This window comes from Tursiops truncatus, chromosome 10 (assembly GCF_011762595.2).
Source record: "Tursiops truncatus isolate mTurTru1 chromosome 10, mTurTru1.mat.Y, whole genome shotgun sequence".
Classification (NCBI taxonomy): domain Eukaryota; kingdom Metazoa; phylum Chordata; class Mammalia; order Artiodactyla; family Delphinidae; genus Tursiops; species Tursiops truncatus.
In genome coordinates, this window is record NC_047043.1 from 59016899 (window position 1) to 59043470 (window position 26572).

At 46.1% G+C, this 26572-nt stretch overlaps 3 protein-coding genes across 10 annotated transcripts in view; all 3 read right to left on the reverse strand.

Moving 5' to 3' along the window:
* The window catches only part of ZNF621 (zinc finger protein 621), a 22788-nt gene extending 16069 nt beyond the window's left edge, over positions 1-6719 (reverse strand). For 2 of the 8 annotated variants that reach the window (XM_033864684.2, XM_073811059.1), the window contains exons 1-4: positions 6510-6646; positions 4079-4112; positions 2371-2422; positions 566-1499 (exon numbers count right to left, since the gene is read on the reverse strand). In XM_033864684.2, the coding sequence (XP_033720575.1) occupies positions 566-670 (105 nt within the window). In that variant the 5' untranslated portion in view covers positions 671-1499; positions 2371-2422; positions 4079-4112; positions 6510-6646. Of the gene's footprint in view, positions 1-565; positions 1500-2370; positions 2423-4078; positions 4113-6509 lie in introns of those variants that run through there. The other 6 variants (XM_073811056.1, XM_073811055.1, XM_073811058.1 and 3 more) reach the window with 6 other exon arrangements.
* LOC109552019 (uncharacterized) overlaps positions 4125-26572 on the reverse strand; it is a 24652-nt gene continuing 2204 nt past the window's right edge. The window contains 7 exon segments of the mRNA XM_073811054.1: positions 4125-6714; positions 6716-7407; positions 9633-9746; positions 10219-10345; positions 11877-11950; positions 18452-19363; positions 22959-23072. Coding sequence (XP_073667155.1) covers positions 6403-6714; positions 6716-7407; positions 9633-9746; positions 10219-10345; positions 11877-11950; positions 18452-19363; positions 22959-23072 — 2345 coding nt within the window. The 3' untranslated portion in view covers positions 4125-6402.
* LOC141279669 (uncharacterized) lies at positions 17519-18438 on the reverse strand (the record flags this gene model as incomplete). The annotated part of the gene is made up of 1 exon (XM_073810205.1): positions 17519-18438. A coding segment is annotated over one exon (747 nt), but the record flags the coding sequence as incomplete, so codon positions are not given.

The window sequence follows — 26572 nt, forward strand, 5'->3', positions numbered from 1 at the left end:
GAAGCCCGCGCACTTAGAGCCCACGCTTCGCAACAAGAGAGGCCACCGCAATGAGAAGCCCGCGCACCACAACGAAGAGTAGCCCCCACTCGACGCGACTAAAGAAAGCCCGCACACAGCAACGATGACCCAACGCAGCCAAAAATAAATTATTTATTTATTTATTTAAAAAAAAAAAGAATTTCTCTGATCTCGGCAGGCAACCTTTTTTTTTTTAAATCCCACATTCCTAATTTATCCCCCACCCCAACTCATTTCCCCTTTGGTAAGGCTGTTTCCTATATCTGTGCTAGCAACTTTTATTTGTAGAACATGATCTGGATTTCCACATTCGGGGGAATTCCTTGGCTTGGGTCCCCCTTTTTCCACTTAAACCTATTCATCCAAACTCATCACTCTGTACACACAAGACTCTTATTTCCTCCACCACGTATTTACAACCATAGCCCTTGGGATGGACTCAAGAGGGAAACCATAGCCTGGCCAAGTTAGGCCTTCTTGGTCCTTTCCTGATTACCTGATAGCTAATGTGATTTTTAAAAGACTGAAAAGAAGCTCAGCTCACCTGAGGCCAAGTGGTTTGGAGCATGGCTGATGTTCCCTGGCTCCGTGCACTGTCTTCTGGGTTTGGAAGAGCAAGAACCTTAAAAGCTAAGAGAAGAAGAGCCATGAGTGCAATAGTCCCTGTGCTACGTCACCCACAGCCGCCTACAGTCTTCCGTCTTTTCCTTTCGAGCACTGGCAGGAGGCTCTATCAGCCCTGCTCTGGCTGATCGCCCCAAACCCTCATAAATTGCACTGCCTGGTCCTCGGGACAATCCACCACCTGCCTGCTCTAACCAAGAGCGTTCCAGGGCCCTTTCACATTGAGCGGACCTAGGGATCCAAGACGAATCCCGTCCCTACAGTGCTGGGTCTGAACAAACAAAAACCTAAAAAAGCGCTTAGAGGAACCATGACATTGACCCCAAAAAGGGTGCCTTTGGAGAAGGGAGACAGGGGTAGCTGGATCTGGATTGAGCTAAAATACTCAAGTGTTCCAGTGGGTGATGATGACAGGAGACCCCAACGGGTTCTCCACCCAAGGAAGCAGGAGACCCCAAATATCAGAAACTTCGGTACCGGGCACAGGAGGCAGTTGGGCCAACTTCTTTAGGACAAAAAAGAGGATCACGCCTCGGTGGGCAAGAGACTTGACCAGGGCTCTAGGAGGCCCCGCAGCCACCTCGGCGGCTTCTGCGAGGCCCAGACACCCGAGCACCGGGTCAGAGAGGCGAGTTCAGGGGCGGAGTGCTGACGAATCGCTAAGGAAAGCGAGGAAGCTGGCGCCGGACGAGACTAGCAGGAAGAACTCGCCTGAACCAAGCCTGTTCCCCTCAAAACCCCAAGAGGTGAGTCTCCGAATGCCGATACGGAACCGAGCACGGGCGTCGAACGCCCCTCTAGGCCTTCCGGAAGCGGCCCATCTCGGTGGTCCCCGCGGCGCGGCCTCACGTGACCTTAGGGGGCGGGAATAAGGGCGGGCTCTTGCCCGTGACGTCGTTTGCGGGCGCCGCACCGCTGTGCTAGCTGCGGGTGCCTCCGCCCCTGTGCTTCAACCTCTGAGCCGACTGAGGGCGGGCTGTGAGGGCGCTGATGCCACCTTGTTCTACTCAGATCTCGGCCTCTAGACCTAGGTGGGGCCCCAGTTAACCGACTGCCCCATCAGCTGTCGGCCGCCTTTATTCCCTGGGTCACCTGGAGCCTGGGCTGTGCAGGTGTGGGGAGAATGGCTTCTGTTGTGTCATCTCCTAGAGGCCCACGCCAGGCATCCTGCTTGGGTTCTAGGCTGGGCAGCCGTTAGGAGAACCATGGTTCCCATCTACCTTTTTTTTTTTTTTTTTTCCTCGGTACGCGGGCCTCTCACTGTTGTGGCCTTTCCCGTTGCGGAGCACAGGCTCCGGACGCGTAGGCTCACCGGCCATGGCTCACGGGCCTAGCCGCTCCGCGGCATGTGGGATCTTCCCACACCGGGGCATGAACCCGTGTCCCCTGCATCGGCAGGCGGACTCTCAACCACTGCGCCACCAGGGAAGCCCCCATCTACCTTTTTAAGGCCCTCTCCCTTCCTAGGACCTAGGCGTGTGTGGGACCTTTTAGGGCAGATTCATTTAACAACCAAAATAACAGTGACTAAGGTTGCCAGGCATCCTGTATATACAAGTCCTATATTAAATGATTTTGTCCTGTATTGACTTTGGCAGGATGCCCTAAATGTCCTGTGTTTAGCTTTTTTCAATAGGGTACAAAAATTCTGTAGTTGACAGCTATTCCGCCTAGTTAACTGGCAAGTAACTTAAATTTCAACACTGGCTAAAAAAACAATCATACCTCCACAAATGAAGATCTGGATAATCCCTCACAGTCTCTCCGGCAGGTTTGTCTGAGGAAAGGGGGGGGTGGGGGAGCGGCGGCTGAGAATTGCAACATTAAAAGGACTGTTTTTCAGATTCAAGAAACGAAAAGACTGTTCTTTGACCAAAGTTCCAAGCCATGAACGAGTAATTGCCCTTAAGACAGCCAATGACAGTGACAGTCTCACTTTGGTGACCCCTGCAACTATGCTTGAGAGTTATCAAATCAATGGCAGCCCCAATCTTCAGAACATGAGCCATTCAGTGACAAATGCCCTTGAAAGCTAGCCAATCAATGACAGTCCTACCCACTGGACAACAGCTAATTAGCAAATGCCTCACTACAGTGACGATGCTTCTGAAAATCAATGGGTCAACAGTAGCCTTACTTTAGTGACCACTTCTTGCCAGTGTGGTTGCCAACATGAACAGACTTTTTCTTTGACCACTGATAGGTCTACTGAACACAGTTCCATATATATGGTTCCTACTCACCAAGCACTTCAGAGCTAAAAGGGGAAATTGGCCTCCCACTGCTAGAAGACAGAATGACCCTAGATATCTGTATACATGACTCTATCCCAGGAGTTACTTACTATACAGTAAAAATTACAAGATATTGTTGAAATTAATAAAAATCTAAATAAATGGAGAGATTTACCATGTTCACAAATCAAAAGAGTCTATATAATTAAGATGTCAATTATACCAAAATTGATCTATAGATTCAATACAATCTCAATCAAAATCCCAGGATATATTTTGTAGAAATTGACAAACTGATTCTAACATTCATATGGAAATGCAAAGGACCTGGAAATGCCAAAACAACAGAAAACAAAGTAGGAGGACTAACAATGTATGACTTTGATACTTAGAAAAACTATAGTAATTAATGCAGTGTGTTAATGGCAACAAGATGGACAAACAGATCAACAAACAGGAACAGAACAGAATCTAGAACTAGACCCACACATATATGGACAATGGTGCTGGAAAGGAAGGGAGCGTGAGAGAGAGGGAGGAAGGAACTTGGATCCATACCTCATGCCCTATACAAAGTTTAATTGAAAATAGATGACAGAACTAAATGTAAAATCTAAAACTGTAAAACTCCTAGAAGGAAAAATAGGAAAAAGCCTTTGTAAAATTGGGCAAGGCAAAGATTTCTTAAAAATGCCACTAAAAGCACAATCCATAAAGGAACAAACTGATAAATTAGACCTCATCAATATCAAAAGCTTCTGCTCTTCAAAAGATATTGTTAAGAGAATGAAAAGACAGACCACAGGCTGGAAGAAAATGTTTGGAAATCACATATATGAAAAAGGACCTGTATCTATAATATATAAAAACCTCTCAAAGATCAATAAAAAGAAAAGCCAGTAAAAACATAGGCAAAACATATAAACAGAGACTTTACCAAAGAAGACAAAATGGAAGGCAAATAAGCACATGAAAACATGCTCAACATCAATAGTCATTAAGGAAAGCAAATTAAAACCTTAATGAGATAGCATTACACACTTATTATAATAGCTAAAATTAAAAATGCTAACAATCTCAAGTGTAGGCAAAGATGTATTAGAAATGGAACTCTCACACAATGCTGGTAGGAAGGTAAAGTGGCACAACTTCTTGGTAAAACAATCTGAAGATACTTAAAAAGTTAAATATACACATACCTTATGACTCAGCCGTTCCACTTCTGGTGTTTACCTAAGAGAAATAAAAGTGTACATCCTTACAAAGACTTGAACACAAATGTTCACAGCAGCTTTATTTGTAATAGCCCAAAACTGGAAATAACCCAAATGCCCATCAAGAGGTGAACAGACAAATAGATGGTGGTATATCAATAGTAGAATACTACTCAGCAATAGGAAGGAATGAACCACTGATATTATGCAACATGGATGAATCTCAAAATAATTATACTGAGTGGAGTTCCCTTAAGGTCTAGTGGTTAGGATTTGGCAAAAAAAAAAAAAAAAAGTTATGCTGAGAAAGACACCAGACCAAAAAGAATACATACAAGATGTTAACATTTGTATAAAATCCTAGAAAAGGAAAGCTAATCCAAAGTGACAGAAGGAATTCCCTGGATGTCTGGTGGTTAGGACTCCATGCTTTCACTGCCAAGGGCCCAAGTTCAATCCCTGGTCGTGGAACTAAGATCCCACAAGCCGCAAGGCACAGACAAAACAAAAAACAGGAACAAAAAACCCCCACAGTGACAGAAAGCAGATCAGTGTTTGCTTGGGGAGAGCCAAGAGGGAGGAATTACAAACGGGCATAAGAGAAGTTTCGGGTGTTATGGCTATGTTTATTATCTTGATTGTGGTGATTGTTTCACTGGTATATACATAAGTCAAAACTTATCAACAACATTATGATAATAACACTTTTGTTTATTACGCTCCAGTCACTGTTCTAACTACTTCTATGTGTATTAATGCAGTTAATCCTCAGCACGATCCTGTGAGGTAGACGGTCATCCCTATTTTACAGATAAGGAAATTAGCGCAGTTTCCGTAACTTAACCAAGGTCACACGCCTGGGTTCATACCAAAGTTGGCCTGGCTCCGAATGATTAACCACTGCCCTCCGCTTCCTGCAGTGGGCAAAGTCAAGCTGTCTGCACGAGTGGATGCTACAACAGAACATATTTACTTCTCTTGTAACCGCAGGTAACAGAAAATAATGGTGGCTTCTTCCAGATCATAAAAAATAACCAGATGAAATTGCAAGGGAATGTTTGCTGATGGGTGGTCACTTGGAACAGTAATGAGATGGTCAAATTTAAGACAAATAGGGCCTTGCATCTCATTCAAAGGGTACAAACACCCCATTTTTGCAAAGGCATAGACTACAACTGAGTAGCAAAGAGTCACTGCAGAGTCAGAAGTAGTGAGGGTGGGCACTGTACCCAAGGTAGGTCTCTGGAAGTCTGCACCCTATTAGGACTGTCCTTCCAAGATGCAGATGGCTCCACACAGACAGGGCCCCTCTGTTTTTGTGTTTAAGAGACTTCCAATATACAGATTTTAATAAAGGGTCCACATAACTTGCCTTTTCTTAACACTTGTTTAGGGTTGCACATCTGAGAAAGGATGCAGGGGAGATAAAATTTTAAGAGGTACAAGGTCTGAAATGTCTTTATTCTATAACCACACTTGAGGGTATAAAATTCTGGCGGAAATCATTTCCCTTAGAATGTCAAAGGCATACACCATTGTCATCTAACTGTCAAGGTTGCTGTTGAGAAATCCAATGCTATTCTTACTCCTGATCTTTTGTTTTCCCTCTCTAGAAACGTTTTAACATCTTCTCTTTAAACCTGGTGCTTTGATCGTTCACAGTGATGGTCTTTGATGTAGGTTTCCCCCCAATCCATCTTGCTGGGCACTCGGTGTATCCTTTCAATCTGGAAAACTTCCTTTGATGTTTTTAAGTTTGGGGGTTTGTTTCTTGTCTTTTCTAACTGTAAAGAGAGTTCATCTTGGGGAAACAGGGGTTAAGAGAACCTGAGGAAAGTTTCATGATGGAAGCTGAGAGTCTGAATTAAACATCTTAGTTGGACAGGCCAGAGGAGCACGCGTTGCAGTTATGCAGAGAGAAGCAGCAGATGTTTAAGAATTAGCACAGTTAGGGACTTCCCTGGTGGTCCAGTGGTTAGGAATCCACCTTCCAACACAGGGGAAGCGGGTTCGATCCCTGGTCAGGGAACAAAGATCCCACATGCCACAGGGCAACTAAGCCTGTGAGCTACAACTAATGAGCCCGCACACTCTGGAGCCCATGCCACAACTAGAGAGAAGCTGGTGCGACACAACGAAAGATCCTGCATGCTGCAATTAAGACCCCATGCAGCCATAAATATATAAATAAATAAATAAATAAATAAATAGAATTAGCACAGTTCAGAAAATGCAGTGATGACACTGATCAAAAGCATGAAGATGGGGAGAAACAAGAAGAGGCACTGTGAGCCTAGCTGTGGAGAGTGCTACTCTTGGACAGATGTCTTCTGCACGTGGAGTTTCTGATGTAGGATGAACCTTCCACACCAGCTAAAGGTTTTCCCACACACCTTACACTCATAAGGTTTCTCACCAGTGTGGCCATGCTCATGCTGAACCAGGGTGATTTTCTGATTGAACGCCTTCCCACACTCCTTACATTCAAAAGGTTTCTCCCCAGTGTGGATCCGCTGATGCTGAGTCAGGGCTATGTTGGAGCTTAATCATTTCCCACACTCCTTACATTCACAGGGTTTCTCCCCAGTGTGCATTCACTGATGGAGGATGAAACTTGAGCTAACAGCTGGAAGTTTTCCAACATTCGTCGCACTCATGGAGCTTCTCTCCAGTGTGGAACCTCTGGTGCTGGAGGAAGACGGGGCTGCAGCTGAAGGCCTTGCCGCACTCCCGACACTCATAAGGCTTTTCTCCAGTGTGGATTCTCTGATGCTGAATCAAGGCCATGTCTGAACTGAGACCTTTCCCACATTCTTTGCATTTAAATGGTTTCTTCCCAGTGTGGATTACCTGATGCCGGATAAGTAAGGAATTATATCTGAAGTATTTTCCGCATTCTTTGCATTCAAAAGACTTTTCACCAGTGTGACATCTCTGATGTCTGTGGAAGTCTGCCATCCGAATGAAGCATCTGTCACATTTTCCACACTTATAAGATAGCTGACCGCTAGAAATTGTCTGATTTGTAGTGAGTTGTGTGCTAACACTAATGTATTTTCCCAGTTTCTCACACTTCTCCCCGCTCTCCACAGCACAGGCCTCCTGATGCCTGGTTGACCCATCTGTGAAATCTCTCCTCTTTGACTTTGTCCTCTTCACCATCCCGTGGCTGTGCTATTCTAGGTGGCTCCTGAAGCCAAGGTGCTGGGGAACATTCCCTGGCAGACCTCCTAATGTCAGTCCGTGGGACTCTGCTTCTTTGGAAATGTGTTCTTTTGGCGTTGATTCTTCCTTGTCATTTCTGGTCTCCCCGCCTGATATCATAAAAAGAAAATACAAGTGTCAGCCCCCAATATCACAAAAAGAAAATACTTATGCTAAAGAGGGAATAGGTTCAAGTGGTTCTGATTTGCCCTGAGTAAGGGGATATTTTCCAATATGTACACCAAATGATCAAAGACCACCACGCAGCAGAGCCCCACAAGTGGAACTCTGTGAAAGAGGCCAGGGAGGCCAGCAAGGCCAGGAGCATTCCCGTAAAGAGCGTGAAGATTGGAAAACAGCAGAGTCTGTTCACTAGGGCAGAAGGACCAATTGCTGTCTCCCAAGTGGATCGGATGGATCAGTGCAGATGTAAAGAAGTGATGAATGGAGAGCCCGAGGTGAGAGACCACTGAGAGTGGAGAAGAAGGGGCAGTCGAACAGCTCAAGTCCCACAAAAGGTCCCACGGGCTGAAATTCCTTAAGAGCTGCTTATTTTTTAAAATGTTATCCATGTCATAATCTTTGAGAGAGACCCAACCTCTGTCATCAAGTTGGCTCTAGTAAAGCAGCAGGCTCCTATGCAGTGGCTGAGGGGACCACGCAGGGCAAACACCACAGAAGGAAGGGGAAGACGTGCAGGCTTGCCTCTAAAAGAAAAGAGCACTGGACATGTGAAGAACCCTTCCAAGGACCCTTCAGTTCTAGAAACAACCACATAACGATCGTTGTCCTTTTTCCTAAAACTCTATACAGGATGCACATACAGTCTAACACAACAATATGGAATGTGAAACCCTAAACTAAAAAAGAAAAACTAATATAATCATCAGCACTGGGCCAGAGAAAAACCTCATGTGTTTACAAGCAAACTGTTTAGAAAATATTTTTTAACCCAGACAACCTGAAGTCTTGGGGTCATATCCAGAAAACCACACAAGGCTGGAGCGGGGAGGCGGTGGGGAGCGATGTGCATTATTTTTTTTTAATATTTATTTGGCAGCACCGGGTCTTAGTTGTGGCACGTGGGATCTTGGTTGCGGCATGCGAGATCTTTTAGTTGCAGCATGCGGGATGTTTAGTTGTGGCATGCAAACTCTTAGTTGCGGCATGTGGGATCTAGTTCCCTGAGAAGGGATCAAACCCAGGCCCCCTGCATTGGGAGCACGGAGTCTTAGCCACTGGACCACGAGGGAATTATTAATGGACAATAATTGTTGTCCTGCGATGTGCATTATTAATGGACATTTTCTGTAAAGAGTCTGAAGAGCACAGGAAATTTTAACAGGCAGAGAATGGGTGAAGCAGAATAACAAAGGCAAAATATATATATATATATATACATATATATATATATATACTATGTTGTTATTTCTAATTCTCATATCAATACCTCTCAAAATGAGGAAGCCATTCACCTTTCATTTACAAGTTTTGCTTCAAAAGTTCATCTATTAAAAAATACATATATATATATATATTTTTTTAAATATTTATTTATTTAGGCAGCACTGGGTCTTAGTTGCGGCACGGGGGATCTTCATTGCGTCATGCAGACTTCTTAGTTGCGGCATGCGGACTCTTAATTGCGGCATGCATGTGGGATCTAGTTCCCCGACCAGGGGTCTAACCGAGGCCCCCTGCATTGGGAGTGCAGAGTCTTACCCACTGGATCACCAGGGAGGTATCCATATATTTTTAAGCGTCCATGGAGGGAAGATGAAACAAGAACGGCAGGATATAGGTGGACTGTTGAGGTGAGGGGTACACTGGGTGCATTTGGCTGGTGTCTACATATGTGTGAAAATTTCCATTATAAAAATAAATTTTTAATATTTGTTAAGTTAGTGTTTGGGAACACATACTTCAATTTCCCATACAAATAATGTACCCTATGCATACGTAGATTGCCAGACAGGCCCCCAGAAGTCTATTTTCCTCATAAGGTGGCTGACATCCTCATCTTTGCAAAAACAAACTGATGGAAAAATAAAATGTTTCCACATAACAGGGATGATAAGAGCTGCTCAGACAGTGTCCCTTGGCAGTGAGGTGGAGAGGCAAATGTGAACACGCAAAGAAATCTTGCAGCCACACCCTTCTTGGAAGAGAAGGGCCCTTCCTCACTTGAGGGAGGCAACCACTATAAATGCAGAACACCACATGTAACGATTCCAGAGGAATGAAAACAGTCTCACAAGAGAAGAAACACTGTGCATATTAAAATGTGAAAACAAGAAAGCAGGCTACACAAAAAAAGGTAGGGTCTCATACTCACCTGGACAGACTCCTCTGAGGGCCTCCCTGCCCACGGGTTCCCAGGGATCGAGGCCCCATGGCAGTTCCCCTCACTCCAGCTGAGAGACCAGAACAGGTCTGGTGAACGAAAAAGCTGCCCAGGGAGAAAGAAACAGGAAAACAAAGGTAGAGGGAATCATGCAGCAAGGTCACCTCTCAGCCCTCTTTTTCTCCAGTGAGCCAGGTGAGGAGAAACAAAGTGAAGTCAGCCTGTGCATCTTAGAGGACAGAAAATTCCCACAAAGCAGGACAGAGTCTTGGAATAATCCTCTACTCAAGTTCCAAATATTCAGAGAACTTGAAGACGGAGGCAAAGGCTCTGGTGAGCTCCTGACAGCTCTTCATTTCCCTCTATGCATGGGGCAGAGTCCCTCCCAGGGTTAGAGGATAGTGATTTCAAAACCTGGGAACCCAGGGCTCTCCCAACCCAGTAGCCTCTGGGGAGCTCAGCCTCCAGAGCAACTGCCCACAAGGGTTATTAGAGACCCCACAAAGTCAAAGGAAGAAAGAAGGCAGGATGCTCAAAGGGCAGAGGCAGAGAAGAGCAGGGAGAAAAGAAATCTCACCCAGGGAAGTCACATTTGCATAATTCTCCAGCATCACCTCCCTGTACAAGGCCCTCTGCACAGGATCCAGGATGACCCATTCATTCTGGGTGAAGTACACAGTCACATCCTCAAAGGTCACTGGCTCCTGAAACAAGAGGTTCTTGCTCCAGCCCTGTGTGAGGGCAGAGGAGCCTAAGTAAAGGGCAGAGACTCACTGGGGCTGGTGTTATTGCCGAGGACAGCTGTCCAGTGCTCAAGCCCCCTACACCCCTCTCCGCAGGGGCCAGCCCTCAGCCAGCATTGCCCTCATCAATAGGGGAGCCCTAGACTCACTGCATCCCTTGTGGTCATCCCCAGCGAACAGCCCTTCCTTCACCTGCTGATCTCTGTGTCGACTCTGCTGTGTCCTGCTCCGTGTGCCTATGGGTCCCTCTGGCTCCTCTCCCCTACGTGGGTTTTGTGTGAACATGCACAGGGGAAATCTGTATAAACACAGCCCACAGAACTTTTGTACGGATCTCTACTCCCTCCCTAATCCCGCTAAGGTCACTGGAACACAAAGGCCCAACAGGAGAAGAGTCAAATCAGACTAGAGGTATTAACAGAATTTTGAAAGGCAGAGAAAGGATAAATGGTAACTGACACAGAAGAGAAGGGAAAGCTGAATCTTAACTGCTGGTGCGGGAGGAAGCAAACAAAAAGGAGCCTGATTCACACCACGGAACAAAGGATGAGCTCTGGATATTTTTAAAGTGTGAACTGCTTTTTTGTAACTTGGTAAAATATTCTTTTTTCTTTGAGTTTTTATTTATTTAAAAGGAAGTTTGTTTTTTGTTTTGGGTTTTTTTTTTGTTTTCTGATTGAAGTATAGTTGATTTATAACTTGGTAACACATTCTGTTTCAAAGCACCAGGGAGGAGAGAGGACCCCCAGAGTATATAGGGAATGAATGAAAAATACCTACACAAAAGCACATCACTGAGAAGCCTCAGAAAAAGAGACTTAAAAAAAGATCCTAAAGGCTTTCAGAGAAGGAAAACAACACACACATGAAGACTTGGGAGTCGAGATGGCAAAGTAAAAGGAGTCATGTTTTTTAAATGCTGAGGAAAAACGTGCACTTCTTATCTAGATGGAGTCAAAGGGAACAGATTTATCCTCCTGCCTGAACCAAAATAAGACAAGTTACATAAAACAATGGTTTTCAAGATACTGGGTATGAGGCAATGAAGGACAGCAATTCCTGAGAGATGGGAAGCAGAGAGGTGAGCCCTGGGATTCTACAAAAACACTACTAGAATTGCTCTATCCAAGCAAAGACTTTTTCAATCTTGTGGACAGAAGTGAAAAGGGTCTTCCTTGTATGCTGTGATGCAGATTTCCACTTTTTAGTGCATTTCCATTTTTCAGCCCAAACTGCCAAATCTATCCCAATCAATCCCCCACACTCACTTGTTTTTTCCATCTTGATTATGTCTTAGTTTGGGAATTCTCATTTCTCCACTCCCCTTAACTCCTCCCCTTCCCCCAAACACACCCGACAATGACAGATGCACAACGGAAGCCACAGGCCTGGACCTGGATCTGGCTGCAGAGCTGACACCTGCTCTTTTGACATCAAAAGGGTGAGAGGGCAGGGAAGGGGAGCCACAGAGGCTGAAAGGATGCTCGCTCACTGGGCGCCAGGTGATCTGGAGCATGGCAGGCGTCTCTGCTTCGCACACTGCCCTCCAGGTCCTGAGATGTGACACTGAAAGGAAAATACAGAGGTACGGGTAAGAGTGATGCTGCCTCGCACCCTGCAAATACCTCTGTCCGCCTCGGCCCCTTTCCATTCCGCTACCCCCTCACCACAAAGGCAAAGGGTTTGGAGAACCCGGTACTACACCCGGGGAAAGGGAATCTGTTACCCGGACACCGGCACCCGCATCCCAGGAAGCCACTAACCCCACACAGTGCAAGCGAAGAGAAAGCATGGGACTGCAGCCAGCCTCTGGGAAAGCTTCCAACAGGTTCAGCGGCAAGTGCGGTAACCGTCTCCCCTCCTCTCTAGGAACCTGGGAAGTTTCCCATCTCTGTGGTTCCCTATCGCAGCCGCAGCCGTCCAGCCCCTACTTTGGGAGATGGCAAAGGACAGAGCTGCTGGCCGGAGGCTCGGGTCCCGCAGCGCCCCCATTCGGTAGCTCCTCCGGGGGATGTAGGCCGGCTGGCTCAAGCCACAGAATGGTTTCAATCCTGGGAATTACCCAGGGTTCTCTGGCGTTCAGTACTTCTGGTTGCCCTTCCAGGTACTGAGGGGACCATTGCTCCACATATGCCCAAGAGGCCTGGGTTCTGTGGCTACACCAATGTGCGAGGATTGGAAATTGCAAGAGTGGAGCCCATCACTTCAACCGCCAGATGTGTATGGGTTGAGAGCATAGAGCACCTGGTCCAAAAACCTGGCCGCTGTACCACTTACTAGCTGTGGGACCAGCAGCAAGTTGCCTTGCCTGTTTCATTGTTAAATGGGTATGATGGAGGTACCAACCACAAAGGGCTGTTGAAGGATAATAATTAAATGAATTCATGGACTGACAAAGTGTTTACAGTAGTGCCTGGCACGTAATAAGTGCTTACAAGTTTGTGCTGTTTATAGAGATACAAGTGCTGCTTGGGCTCCAATGTGTGACACAGTGTAGGGAAACAGCTATTAACATTTAGCCTTAGAGCCCTTTCCCACCATATACCCGGATGTGTGTTCCAGGCCCAACCTGGAGAAATTCAGTGCTTCTACCCAGAAAGGTTTTAATTACAAAGGCATCTTCAATTAGTTCAACTACATGACAGAGGGCCTGCACAGTAAAAGGAATGGCTTCTCTTCTGTGACCACATGTGCTACAGTATCCAGAGACTTTCCTCTGCTGTCTCAAATGCCCAATGATGGGGGCCTTTCACGCACCATGTAACCAGTCTCCTGCACTTAGGCATCTGCTGCACATTGCTCCAGCCCAGTCCCTTTTGTAACTACACATATAAATAGATATTGAAACCAAACAGAATCATCTAGACAGCAACCGCAATCCAAAAGGAAGAACTAATATTTTTTTAAATACAGTAAACAAATGTATTACTTTGTTGCAATCAATTCATATTCATTAATTAAACTTCCTTGCACTAGTCACTTAAATAGTCTTTATATAATAGCTAAGATTTATGGGAGCTTAATAGGTGCTAGAAACTGTGCTAAGGCTCTGTAAGCATCATCACTTTTCATTTTCACTTCTGAGACTGGTACTGTTACGTTCCTCATTTTACAACTGAGGAAACTGAAGCCAAAGAGGTTTAGAAGTAATCCGAGGCCACACAGCTAGAAAAGCCCATTAACCAATACCCGTGCAGTTTCTCCTGGGAGCTGGGAAGCATTTTAAACACCATGGAAACATGACACAGAATTCTCTGGCTCCACACCCCACAGCCTCTGCTGCACTACTCAGTCCTCCTTTATTTCCCCAATAATTGTCGGAACTGCCTAATGTCATTGGTTTTGCAGTCCTCCTCCTGCCCCTCCTAGATTCATGCTCTACTCATCTAGCATCCCCAGGGTGTCTTCCAAATTCTTCTAAGTTCCATGGCCTCCAAGGACAGTTGCAAACTACTGGCACAGGAGACCTGCCTCTTGGTAGACTTCATCTGTAGAAACTGATGTGGATTTGTAGCTCCCAGAAAATTTTACTGGCAGTGCTTCCAACGCATGCAATTAAATGGATCTTCTGAAAATCATGTCCTCTCTGTAGACAAAGGTAACTCCCACTGGGGATAATCTCATCTCACCTCAAACCACTTTTCCCCAAACACACCCTCACCCGCATAGACACACGTCCACAGCTGCCTGGCAAAGGGGAACCCAAGTCAGGCCCGAGTCTGGCATAGACTTCTCTGAGAGCTGATCTAAGAAAAGCTGTCAGGAAGCCGGCTCACCTGGGACCACGCTGTCTGAAGCATGGCTGCCGTCCCCTGGCTTCCGGCACTGCTCTCTGATTTGGGAAGAGGAAGAGTCTCAGATCTAAGGAGAAAAGAGCTCCAAGGGAAACTGCCCCTCTCTCGCAGCCCGTACGTGCATTACTCCCCTTCACATCTCTCACCACCATCCCTGGGCTCCCTTAACTCTTAGGACAATGACTGCCCTACCACTCCATGGCAGCCCGGCCCCTCCCCTCACCCACAGAGTTATAACTGCTCCATCCACTTGCTGGCAAGGCACAAGGCTTCTCAAAATATGCCACAACACTACATTATCCAGAACTGAGTCTCGGCTAGAGGAGAATCCTGGCCTCAGTGACTGCTTGGGTTGGAACAGAAAATTTTTACTGAATATGTCCTGTGACCCTGACCAGTGACAAAGATTCTGTCCTTGACCAGACTCTTGGCAGGCTCCCCTGAGCCCCTTCTCCGCTAGGCCTTCAAACCCTGGCCTATGAAGACATGAACAAGACATTAACATCATCTCTAACAGTTCAAGGCCACATCCCTAGGATGACCCTACTCCCTCTTAGAGGGTCTGCTTGAGAAAATTCAAGGTTGTCTAAAGAATATAGTGCTTGTTCCACCCAACTCCTGAAGATAGGGCCTCTGTCTCCCAGTCTCTGTGGGAGGGGGTAGGAGCCTAACTTCCATAAGCGCCAGTTAGCAAACCCAGACGGGTTTCACTTGACTTCCCTGCTTTACTGAGTCTCCACTCGCCCCCTCTCTACTCTCTCATTCTCCCTTTCAAAGACCGGGTCACCTCTGTACAAGTCGAAGCTGAGTTCAGTTCACCCTGGACACTTTGACACGATGACCAAGAGAGGTCTCCTCTGGAAAGAAAGGGGGCGCCTGGACCGAGAGGGGCTACAGCACAAAATGCTGGTGGAGGCTTGGCAGCGGGTCAAAACAGGAAAAAGAGATGCTCAAGTGGACCGGTGGGTGATGCTGGGCGCACGCCCGCTCGGAGCGGCGGGAAGCAGGCAACGCCGACATCTCCAGCCGCCAACGAAGAAGGCGGGCACAGAAAGCCCTTCGGAGGAAGACGAACGAACCCGTCACCGCGGGCAGGGGCGCGGGCCTCTTCGGCCAGGCTCTTCCAGGTCAAGGCTCTCAAGCCAGCCAAGACCACGAACGCGCCGAGCCACCTCGCCTCCGAGGCCGGGATCACCCCTGCGGACGATTAGCACAACGGTCCACCCTCCCGCCGGAGGGCGGGCTCCCCCAGCCAGCGCCGAGCCGGAAGGACGGCGGGAGCCCACCGTCCGCTCTAGGAAGCCCGGAGGTTTCCTCTCGGTGGTGCCGGTCCAGGGCGCTTACGTGACCCTCCCGCTTCGCCGGGCCCTATCTCCGCAAGTTGGAGATGGCCAGTGGCGGCAGCGACGGTCTTGTGGCAACCCTGCCTGCCTAGATCTCAGCGGCTGGCTGCAGATGGGGCCGCAGCAGGGCTGGTGCAACTGTGATCGAAAAGCGGGGATTCTTGGCCTCCAGGATGTGACATCATATATGGAAACAAATGTTTGTATCTCTTCTTAATCCCTCCCTATTCCTGGGACACAGTCCAAGGGTGGACTGGTAAAGATTAACCTAACAGTCTGAAGTTGGCTCAATCGCTGTTCCTTCTAACTTGTTAACAAGGCAAAATTTCACATACTAAGTGCTAACTTTCCCGGAGAAGGCTAGAAAACTAGAGAATTAGCTCGATTTCACACTATAAATGCTGAGGACTGTCAGCGGAGCGCATTACAATTTAAACTGAACCGTAGGAGCAGACAGAAGTTTGCCTCACAGTTTGCCTAATCTCTGTTATGTGTAGGGTACAGGGAGTGCACAGAATGAGATCTCCCTGAAGGTGCTGCTTAGAAGTCTCAGCTTGGCGGGATGAGGGCAGGGGCTGGGGCAGTTAAGGGAGATGCAGGGAATACCCTGCTGGAGGCTTATTCCTTCAGGAGGTGTGGCAGTGGTAGCTAGATTAAGGGAGAAATCACGCAGCCACATTGTTTTTCTGATCAACAACCCAGCTTCCACTTTGGAGTGACTGAACAGAGAAGGAAAAGTGGGAGAACTATAACCAGAAATGAACTAGATGGAGAGCTATAACCAGGGAGCCAGCCTTGCCACTGCTGGGTCAACTACACACATACACCCCAAAGGAAAAGGCCCAAGAGCCACAGAGATTCACCCGCACTCACCTTTCTTTGCCCTCCCTTAGAGACAATTTTATGGTGTTATAATGACAATGTATGTATCCTTTTCTTAGTACTTATCCCCATGTAATTATTTAAAGTACCCTTCCACGTCACTACACTGTCCTAAAGCAGTGATTCTGAGAAAGGTCAGGGCCTCTAACCACTGGATGGACAGTGTGGCCAAGCCAGTGAGATCATAACATCTGGTAAGATTAGCGTCCTTTAAACTCTTCTCTCTGGTGTTACCAAAGTCGTTCATTAGGAAATTAATTCAAAAGCACCACCCCTCACAAATGAATGATAGGGGACGTGGAGTAGGTGTGATAACAGGCTGAGGCACGCATGGTAACTGATCAGGAATGAGCTCTCTTCTAAGGCAGGAGCTACAGCAAGTCACTGTTGGGTTTCTCTTCTCCTTCCCTCTGGTGTTCCCCAGTGTGATGCCAATAGCATCACCCCATGCATAATTTAGGTATACACCCAGGCACCTGCCCTCAATTGCACAAGCCCAAGTCACTTTTTGTACCTACATAGTTGAGTGGACACTAAAAGTAAACAATGATATGGATGGGAACAGCAAAGAAACCCAAACAGAAAAAGCACATCCCCTTTCAATCATATTCTTGTCACTGATTACTTCCTTGCACTATAGCTTAGTTACACAAGATCCTCATAATGGTCATTATCAAGGTAATAGAAAACCCAAGGCTCAGATTCCCCACAATGAAATTTGCTACTGGCCCCACCAAATGGCCCTCCTTAAATACTGAAGGTAATCATTGGATACTTTTTCTGATTACTTCCTCCCACAGACTCTGCGTTTTCCCTACTTGTTGAATTACTATGGCTCATCTCATTGTAATGACATCCCCCTAAAGCCCAAAATGTTCTGCCAACTCTTCCAACTCTAGTAGCCCCAGAAGGCAGGAGCAGACTGATGGTAGGCCAAAACTGGGCATGATAAAGAGCAAATACTACAGGGAGTTCCCTGGTAGGCTAGGGGTTGGGATTCCTGGCTTTCACTGCTGTGGCCCGGGTTCAATCCCTGGTCAGGGAACTGAGATCCTGCAAACTGTGAGGCATGCCGCCCCCCCCCCCCAAAATATATACTACCGTTTGCTACCCGGGGGATAGAAGAGGGTAATCAAACACGGTCCTTAAGCATGAAACTTAAATGGAGCTGGGAAAACAATAATGATTTACTTATGGAAGACCAGAAGAGTATCATTAAAGACATGACCAGGAGACCAGAGAAAAGTCTGCTACCCTAGGGACAATGGAGCTGAGAACATGAGGGAGCTCAAGAGGAATGAGATAAAGGGTTCAGGCTATGAGGGGATGACTTCTCAGGAGAAGCAAGATCCTGAAAGAAATGCATGATTTGGACAGGTGAAGACTTGGCCATTTCAGATGAGGGGAGCAGCATGAAGAGAGGCACAGAGGAAGGAAGCAGCACTGCACATGGAGAAGACGGGGGAGACCCTGGCATGGCTGGGGCAGGGCTCGCATGTTGGGGAGGTGGAGGGGAGAGGACTGAAGTGGGGCAGTGGGGCTTAACGAGGGACGGCCCTGTAACTTGGGCAGGTTTCTTCCTAGTATGCAGTTTCTGATGCTGAATGAAACTTGCGCTCCATTTGAAAGATTTCCCGCACACCTTACACTCGTAAGGTTTCTCCCCAGTGTGAACTCGCTGGTGCTGAACCAGGGTGATTTTCTGATTGAACGCCTTCCGACACTCCTGGCATTCATAAGGTTTCTCCCCGGTGTGGATTCTCTGATGTATTATAAAGCGTGAGCTACGGGGCTTCCTTGGTGGCGTAGTGGTTGAGAGTCTGCCTGACGATGCAGGGGGCACGGGTTCGTGCCCCGGTCCGGGAACATCCCATATGCCGCGGAGCGGCTGGGCCCGTGAGCCATGGCCGCTGAGCCTGCGCGTCTGGAGCCTGTGCTCCGCAACGGGAGAGGCCGCAGCGGTGAGAGGCCCGCGTACCGCAAAAAAAAAAAAATAAAATAAAATAAAGCGTGAGCTACAACTGAAAGTTTTCCTTCATGACACTTACAGAGTTTTTCCCCAGTGTGGAACCTCTGGTGTTGGAGAAATACCGAACTCTGGCGGAAAGCCTTGCCGCACTCTTTACATTCGTAAGGTTTCTCCCCAGTGTGGATTCTCTGATGCTGAATCAGGACTGAATTCGAGCTGAAGCTTTTCCCACACTCCTTACATTCGTATGGCTTCTCCCCAGTGTGGATTCGCTCATGGATGACGCAGTCATAGCTACACTGAAAGGCCTTCCCACATTCCTTACATTTAAAGGGTTTCTCCCCAGTGTGGATTCGATGATGCCGGATAAATTTTGAGTTGTAGCTGAACGTTTTTCCACAGTCCCTACATTCATAGGGTTTCTCTCCCCCATGGAGTTTCTGATGCTGAAGGAGGTGGGAGTTTTGACTGAAGGCTTGTCCACATTCCTGGCACGGGTACGGTTTCTCCCCAGTGTGGATTTTCTGGTGCCGTGACAGTTTTGAGTTATATCTGAAGGCTTTCCCACATTCTTTGCATTTGTAGGGCTTCTCATTCGTGTGAATTCTCTGATGCTGGTGAAGGTCTGAACGTTGGTTGAAATATCTGCCACACTCACCACATTTATAAAATACCTGTTCTCTAGGGAGGCCCTGCTTTGCAATGAGATGTGTGTGGACACCACATCTTCCTTCCAGTTGTCTGGCTATCTCTTCTCTTTCAACAGTGGAAGATGTATGATCCTGGATTGGCAGATCTGTGAAATCGCCATTCTTTGGGTTTGTTTTCTTCCCCATGTCATACAGCTTCAGCTTCTCTAAGCTGTTCTCAAAGTGAGGGTGCTGGGGAACATCCACCAGCAGTACCTCCATTATTGGTCTGTGTGACTCTGGTCCTTGAGAAATGCTCAGCTCTGGAGTTTGCCCTCCATTCTCAGTCTTGGTTTTACAACCTAGCATGATAAAAAGAAAACATAATATAACTGAATCACATTGCTGTACACCTGAAACTAACACAACATTGTTAATCAACTATACTCCAATATAAAGTAAAAATTAAAATAAATAAATACACACACACACACACACAGAGAAAGTGAAGGGATGGAAAAAGATATTCCATGCAAATGGAAACAAAAAGAAAGCTGAAGTAGCAATACTCATACCAGCTGGAGTAGCAATACTCATATCAGAGAGAATATAGTTTAAAACAAAGACTGACAAAAAAACAAAGAAGGGCATTACATAAAGATAAAGGTATCAAAGAAAAAACAAAAGAAAAGAAAAAAGAAAACATAACAGTCACTTATTTATGCTAGAAGGAGAAAGGGATTAAGCAGTACTAGCTTGCCCGGGACATATATACTTTTTGGAGGGAGACATAGTCTCCTGATGGTGCCCTGAAGGAACAGTTAAAAATACTGGAGGTGGGGCTTCCCTGGTGGCGCAGTGGTTGAGAGTCCGCCTGCCGATGCAGGGGACACAGGTTCGTGTCCCGGTCCGGGAAGATCCCACATGCCGCGGAGTGGCTAGGCCCCTGAGCCATGGCCGCTGAGCCTGCGCGTCTGGAGCCTGTGCTCCGCAACGGGAGAGGCTACAACAGTGAGATGCCCACGTACCGGAAAAAAAAAAAAATACTGGAGGTGGAGAAGTAAAGCAATGCCATTAAGACAACAAAACCAGTGCAGACAGCAGAAACTGTTAATGGAGACGAATGGAAGAAGAAAAATGGGAATGGGGTGGAGAAATTGCTGGAATGGAAAGGAATTAAGAAAAGTAGAGGGAGGGAATTCCCTGGTGGTTCAGTAGTTAGAACTCAGCGCTTTCACTGCTGTGGGCCTGGGTTCAATCCCTGGTTGGGGAATTAAGATCCTGCAAGCCACACAGAGCAGCCAAAAAAAAAAGGGAAAGCAGAGGGAGCTGAGGTAGAGGAAGGAGATCTCTGAATTACAGCAAAGAGAGCTGGGTAAGCAGCTCTCATGCCACACAGCATCCAGAGGGCTGGGAGATGCTGTCCACAACAGTGGATCTCAAGGCCCTGTCAAGGCAAGAAAGTCCAAATGCTTTAGAGTATTCTGTAATCTTTAAGGAGATGTGCTCTATAGCAAGTCTGACTGGGGCAAAAACGGTTTGTAACACTGCCGGTTGTGAGGGGTTCATAAAAGGACCGCAATTTCAAAACCTATGTGCTGTCCTCTGGGAGAGAGACTTACCCATGAAAGGAAAAAAGACATGGCTAGTCAAGACCCTTCTAGGACTGGAGAAGGCAACTGGCGGGCAAGGGGGACCCACACTCTCACTGGTGGCACTACAACAGGGAAGCCGTTTTTGCCTTTTCAGGCACCAAAAGTGAAACTTCTAGCTTAGTGTTTCTTGAGTTATTTTGATCATGACTCACTCAGTACACACATGCTTCCACACAAAAACGTATACACTCGTAGAAAACTGAAACAGAAACAAAAGTTTCACAGAATGATACCCTTAAGAGTAATGAACATATGACAGATTTTATACAAGCTTGGTCTATTTTATTTAAGCCTAGCACAGTCTAGTCTAATTTTTAAATGCTGAGCACAACTCATTGAGGAGTTGCAACCCAGAATTTTAAAAACACAGTTCAAGATTCTCAAGAACAGTGGTCCTCAAAGTATGGTTCCAGGACCATCATTATCTGGGAGCTTGTTATAAATTCAGATTCTCAGGCCCTACCCCAATCTGCCAAATTAGGCTCTCTGGAGGTGGTGTCCAGCAGTCTGTGTTTTAACAAGCCCTGCAAGTGATTCTGATGCACACTAGGGTTTGAAACCCACTGATCTAGAAACTAAAAGAGGCAGTTGGAGGCTGTTTTTTCATGGTTTTAGGCTGTACTGTCTGATTAGGTGGTCACTAGCCACATGTGGCTACCTAAATTTAAATTAATTAAAATGGAACGAAATTAAAAATTCAGTTCCTCAGCTGCATTAGCCATATTTCAGGTGCTCATGTGGCTAATGGCTACCATATTGGAGAGTGCAGATATGTAACACTTGCATCACTGTAGAAAGCTTTACTGGACAATGATGGTTTAAAGCTGCTGGCAGGCTAACTAAATAATGTGTAGCTGTGGTAAAGGGAGACACTGACAATTGCAGGTGGGTCCCTGGGAAAGGGTTTCATCAAGGTGACCTGAAGTGCTGGAGTCAACCTAAAGGTACTGATGAAAACAGAGTGTGGGTGAGTAATAAAGGGGCATTTGGTTTACAGAGGTTCTGAATAGCATTAGCGATTGAGAGAGTATAAGAACAGGGCCAATTAAATGAGAAAGGCTATACACCAAATCTCTGGATGGTTCTTTACATTTACTTCAATTCAATATCTTTCAAGAAAGGAAACCACTCATTCCCAATCATGCTTTCTGCAAACCAACCAATACTTCAAATTAATAGAATGAAAGAAGAGAATTGTATGATCATCTCAATAGATATAGAAAAAGCATTTCACAAAATTCAACATCCATACACGATAAAAACTCTTAACAAATTAGGCACAGAAAGAACATATCTCAACATAATAAATGCCATAAATGACATGCCCACAGCTAACATCATATTCAAGGGTGAAACGTTGAAAGCTTTTCCTCTAAGATCAGGAATAAGACAAGGGTGTCCACTCTCACCACTCCTATTCAATACAATACTGGAAATCCTAGCTAGAGAAAACAGGCAAGAAGAAGAAATAAAAGGTACCAGAAATGGAAAGGAAGAAACAAAATTGTCTCTATTTGCAGATAACATGATTTTATATATAGAAAATTCTAAAGCCTCAACAAAAAATTGTTAGATCTAATCAATGAATTCAGTAAAGTTGCAGGATATAAAATTAACATACAAAAATCTGAATAACTTCTATACACTAACAATTAGTTTTCTGAGAAATAACGGAATTGATTCCATTTACAACAGCATCAAAAACAATAAAATACTTAGGAACAAATTTAACCAAGGGAGTGAAAGATATCTACTCGGAAAACTACAAGATATTGAGGGAAAAAAAAATCAAAGAAGACACAAATAAATGGAAAGATATCCTGTGTTCATGAACTGGAAGAACTAATATTGTTAAAATGTCAATACTACCAAAAGTCATCTATAGACTCAATGCAATCCCTATCAAGATGCCAATAGCATTTTTTACAGAAGTAGAAAAAACACTCCCCAAAATAAACAGGCTTTCTTCCAAAAGCTAACTTATAACTTAGTGTTCAGGAATTCATAAACATTCCGTTCTCCTGTACAGTTTCACACACACCCATATAAAATATTCCTACAGAAACAAGTTCTTACTATATTCTGTTTATATTCTTACGTTGACCAACAGAAACCTATTTTCACTACAAAAGGTTTGAAATCCTTTAGTTTTACAAAGAAAAATGACAGAAAATGAAATGTTTGGACTCGTCTTTTCCAGTTTGGGTCTGAAGCTCCAGCAAGGGAACCTTTTTCATGTTAAATCATTAAAAGACCGAAGGAGGCAAAGCTGAAGAGGAACATGGTAGGTTCTCCTGCTTACCTGTGCAGACACCTCTCACCTCTCTCCTGATGGGTGTCCAGGGATCCAGGCCCCCTGGTGCTTCCCCTCGCTCCAGCTGGAATATCAGATCTGGTTTGGGGAACGGAAATGTTGCTGAAGGAGAAAGAAAAGGAACAGGAAGCTGAGGAGAGTCTTCTCTGACCCCTTTCAGCCCACCCTCTGCTTTGCCAGGTGGAAAAAGAAGTGATGTCCTAGGAGATGAAGTGAGGCAAGTATGGAGAGATTCTGGGGTGTAAGGAGGGCTCAAACTGTTTTGCTCAGGAGGAAGTTTATTCTGGCTCTGAGAACAAAGGAAGTTCCCACTGTCATTGGAAGTGTGTATGGGGGAGCCCCAGGAGACTCTCACACAGAGGAGATGGGGTCAGAGTCTCCTCCAGGGAACTGAAAGAGTGAAGGAACAAACATGGAACCTTCTCAGTGCTCTGTGCCCAGAGCAAAGCCCCTCCCAGGAGAGTTCCCACAGGGAAAGAGGGGAAGTCTTTTTTTGGCCACAACTTGCAGCTTGTGGGAATCTTAGTTTCCTGACCAGGGGCTGAACCCGTGCCCTCAGCAGTAAAAGCGTGGAGTCCTAACCACTGGACCGCCAGGGAATTCCCGAGAAGTCTCGTTTAAAACCAAAGTGGCGACTTCCCTGGTGGTCCAGTAGCTAGGACTCCACGCTCCCAATGCAGGGGGCCCGGGTTCGGTCCCTGCTCAGGGAACTAGATCCCACATGCTGCAACTAAGAGTTCACATGTCACAACTAAAGATTTCACATGCAACTAAAGATCACGCATGCTGCAACTAAAGATACTGCATGCCACAACTGAAGATCTCGCATGCCGCAACTAAGACCTGGCACAGACAAATAAATAATAATTAAAAAAAAAAAAAAAAAACCAAAGTAAACCCAGATCTTTCTCCAGCAGCTACTCCTACAACTGGGGATTGGGGAGCTCAGCTCATGGAGCATCAATCCTGGTAGTATTAGAGATCCCAGATCCATTAAGGAGGAAACCAGGAGCCCACATGGCAAAAGCTGAGTTTTAGGAAGGAAGGAGGACTCATCCAAGGAAGTTACATTTGCATAATTCTCCAGCATCACCTCCCTATACAGGGTCCTCTGCACAGAGTCCAGGCTGGCCCATTGGTTCTGGGTGAAGTACACGGCCACGTCCTCAAAGCTCACTGATTCCTGAAACAACAGGTTCCTGCTCAAGCCCTGGATGGGACAGAGGGAGCGGCCTGAACTCCAGGGAAGGGAGGAATCTCCTGGAGTCCATGGCTCTGAGCCCTAGGGAGGGTGTGTACTGGAAAGAAGAGCCACACAGCACCCCAGTCAGGCACAGCCCTCAGCCAGCATCCCCATTTTCAATGTGCTTGCCTCTGGGGTCCCACTACTGTCATCCCAAGCACACAGTGCAGCACCTACTGTTGTCTGCCTGGTGATCACAGCAACCCTGCGTCTGGTTCCATGGGCTGGGTCCATCTTTCTGGCATGTTTTCTAAAATGATCACAGCAGGTATCTTTTGCCCAGGCTCCACCCATTCTGAAGCCCCCATCGGGGCCTCCCACTCAGTTCCTCTCTGGACGGCCCCCTCCATATCTTTTAGTATAGACAGAGGGGCGATTCTTCCTCTTCCCAACATCTTGCCTTATTAGGAAGCTGTTTGTCCTATGAAGGCAATGTCACCTTCTCCTTTCCTAACACATCTGACTCCAGGGACAGAAAGGCAGTCTCCATTCTTCAACGTGGACCTGTCCCTGATCACCTAAGCTCTGTCCGACCTGCCAACACTGTCCTCTTCACCAGGTGTGTCTCTTCCTGCCTCTCACTGGGGACGTTTCCACCTTCCCAAGGGAGAAGGAAAGTCATAGCTCGTTTAGGCCATTGTGCCTTGTCCCGTGCCAGTTACTTTCACATCAATTAGCTCAATCCTTAGAACACATCTGTGAAGTCAGAATTATTATTCCCATTTCTAGATGATGGGGATCAGTGATAGTAAGCACTTTCAAATAGACAAAAGTGAGACCTCTTTATCTGAGTATTTATTACAAGGCTGAATAAGGAAGCAAAAATTTCAAAATGAACTGACCACTTATATAAATTAGTCCTACTATAATATCTCTCCCTGAATCACACTGTCCCCTATCCCAGTCTGTCATGACAACAACTGTCTCTTTGTTCTTAGTCCCTTATGGGTGGAAGAAATAACCAAAGAAGTATCGGAGCCATCCGATACTTTACAAGCCATCATTGTAAAGATTGGTTCAGACAAGAACCATCGCTGGATGCTAAATCTAGGCGGAAATTTTGATGAGAAGCAGGATATGTGCATGCTCTTAAATGTTTCCCAACGGATTTATCAGTTGCAAGGGGAAAATAATAACTGTACAGTGAAGAAATCAGATAACACCTTGACCAGGAAATCTCAACATGGCTAGTGTGACTGATGAACTGGATTTCTCATTTTAATTTAAATAGGCACCTGTAGCTAGTGGCTCCCTTACTGAACAGTGGAGAGAACAGACACTTTGCTGATCCTGAATGTAATATTCTGTCTTTACTTCCTTGAGAGTCAACAGCTGAGACCATGGTCCTGACCTTCTTCCTTCACATTATGGCTTCCACCCTCCTCTCCTCTCTAATTATTGACGCATCCTTCGTTCTTTGTTCTCTGCAACATTCAGCTTCTCAACATCCAGCTCCATCTCTCATCACTCTGCTTTGGTCCTTTGCTAGTACTTCCTCCTTCTCCATTATTAATCAACAGCGTTGCAGATTCCTCTCTGTGGGAAGCAGATAACAGAGCAGCACAGCATAACGGCTAACAGCACAGACTTTAGAGCTGTGGTTCTCAATGGGGGGTGGGGTGGGGGTGATACTGTGCTCAACAGGGAATATGTGGCAATGCCTGGGCATTGCCTTTGCCAGGCAAAGGGTTACCTGGCCCAAAATGTCAACAGTGCTGAGGTTGACAAACCCTGCTCTAGAGCCAGACTCCCTAGGTTCAAATCCCATCCCTATAGCCATTAGCTGTATGAACTTGGATGAGACGCTTAACTTTTTGTGCCTCAGTTTCTTCATTTGGAAAACTGGGATAATAGCAGTACCTAGCTTATGGGGCTCTTGTAAGGATGGAATGAATTAATATGTGTAAAGCAAACATCACCTGGCACATGATGTTATATAAATCTCAGCACTTATTACAACCACAGATGAGATTAGGGGAACTTCCTAAAAGATTCCAAATAACAAATGTTTCTCATAGAGACTGGAGCAAAGGCTGACAGTTATATCTATCTATATATCTATCTATCTATCTCACCTCTGAGAGGTCCTAAAAGAGAGCAACTCAACTGAGAGGTTTGAGTTTTTAGCATCTCTTCTAGCTGGAATGCACATGACAGCTGGAAATCAAGCGGCCACCTTGGATCATGAAGTAACCTTTGGCATGAGAGCCAGTGCTAGGACAGTGGAGCAGAAAGACGGAAAGAACATGGAGGACTTCCCTGGTGGCACAGTGGTTAAGAATCTGCCTGCCAATGCAGGGGACACAGGTTCGAGCCCTGGTCTGGGAAGATCCCACCTGCTGCCGAGCAACTAAGCCCG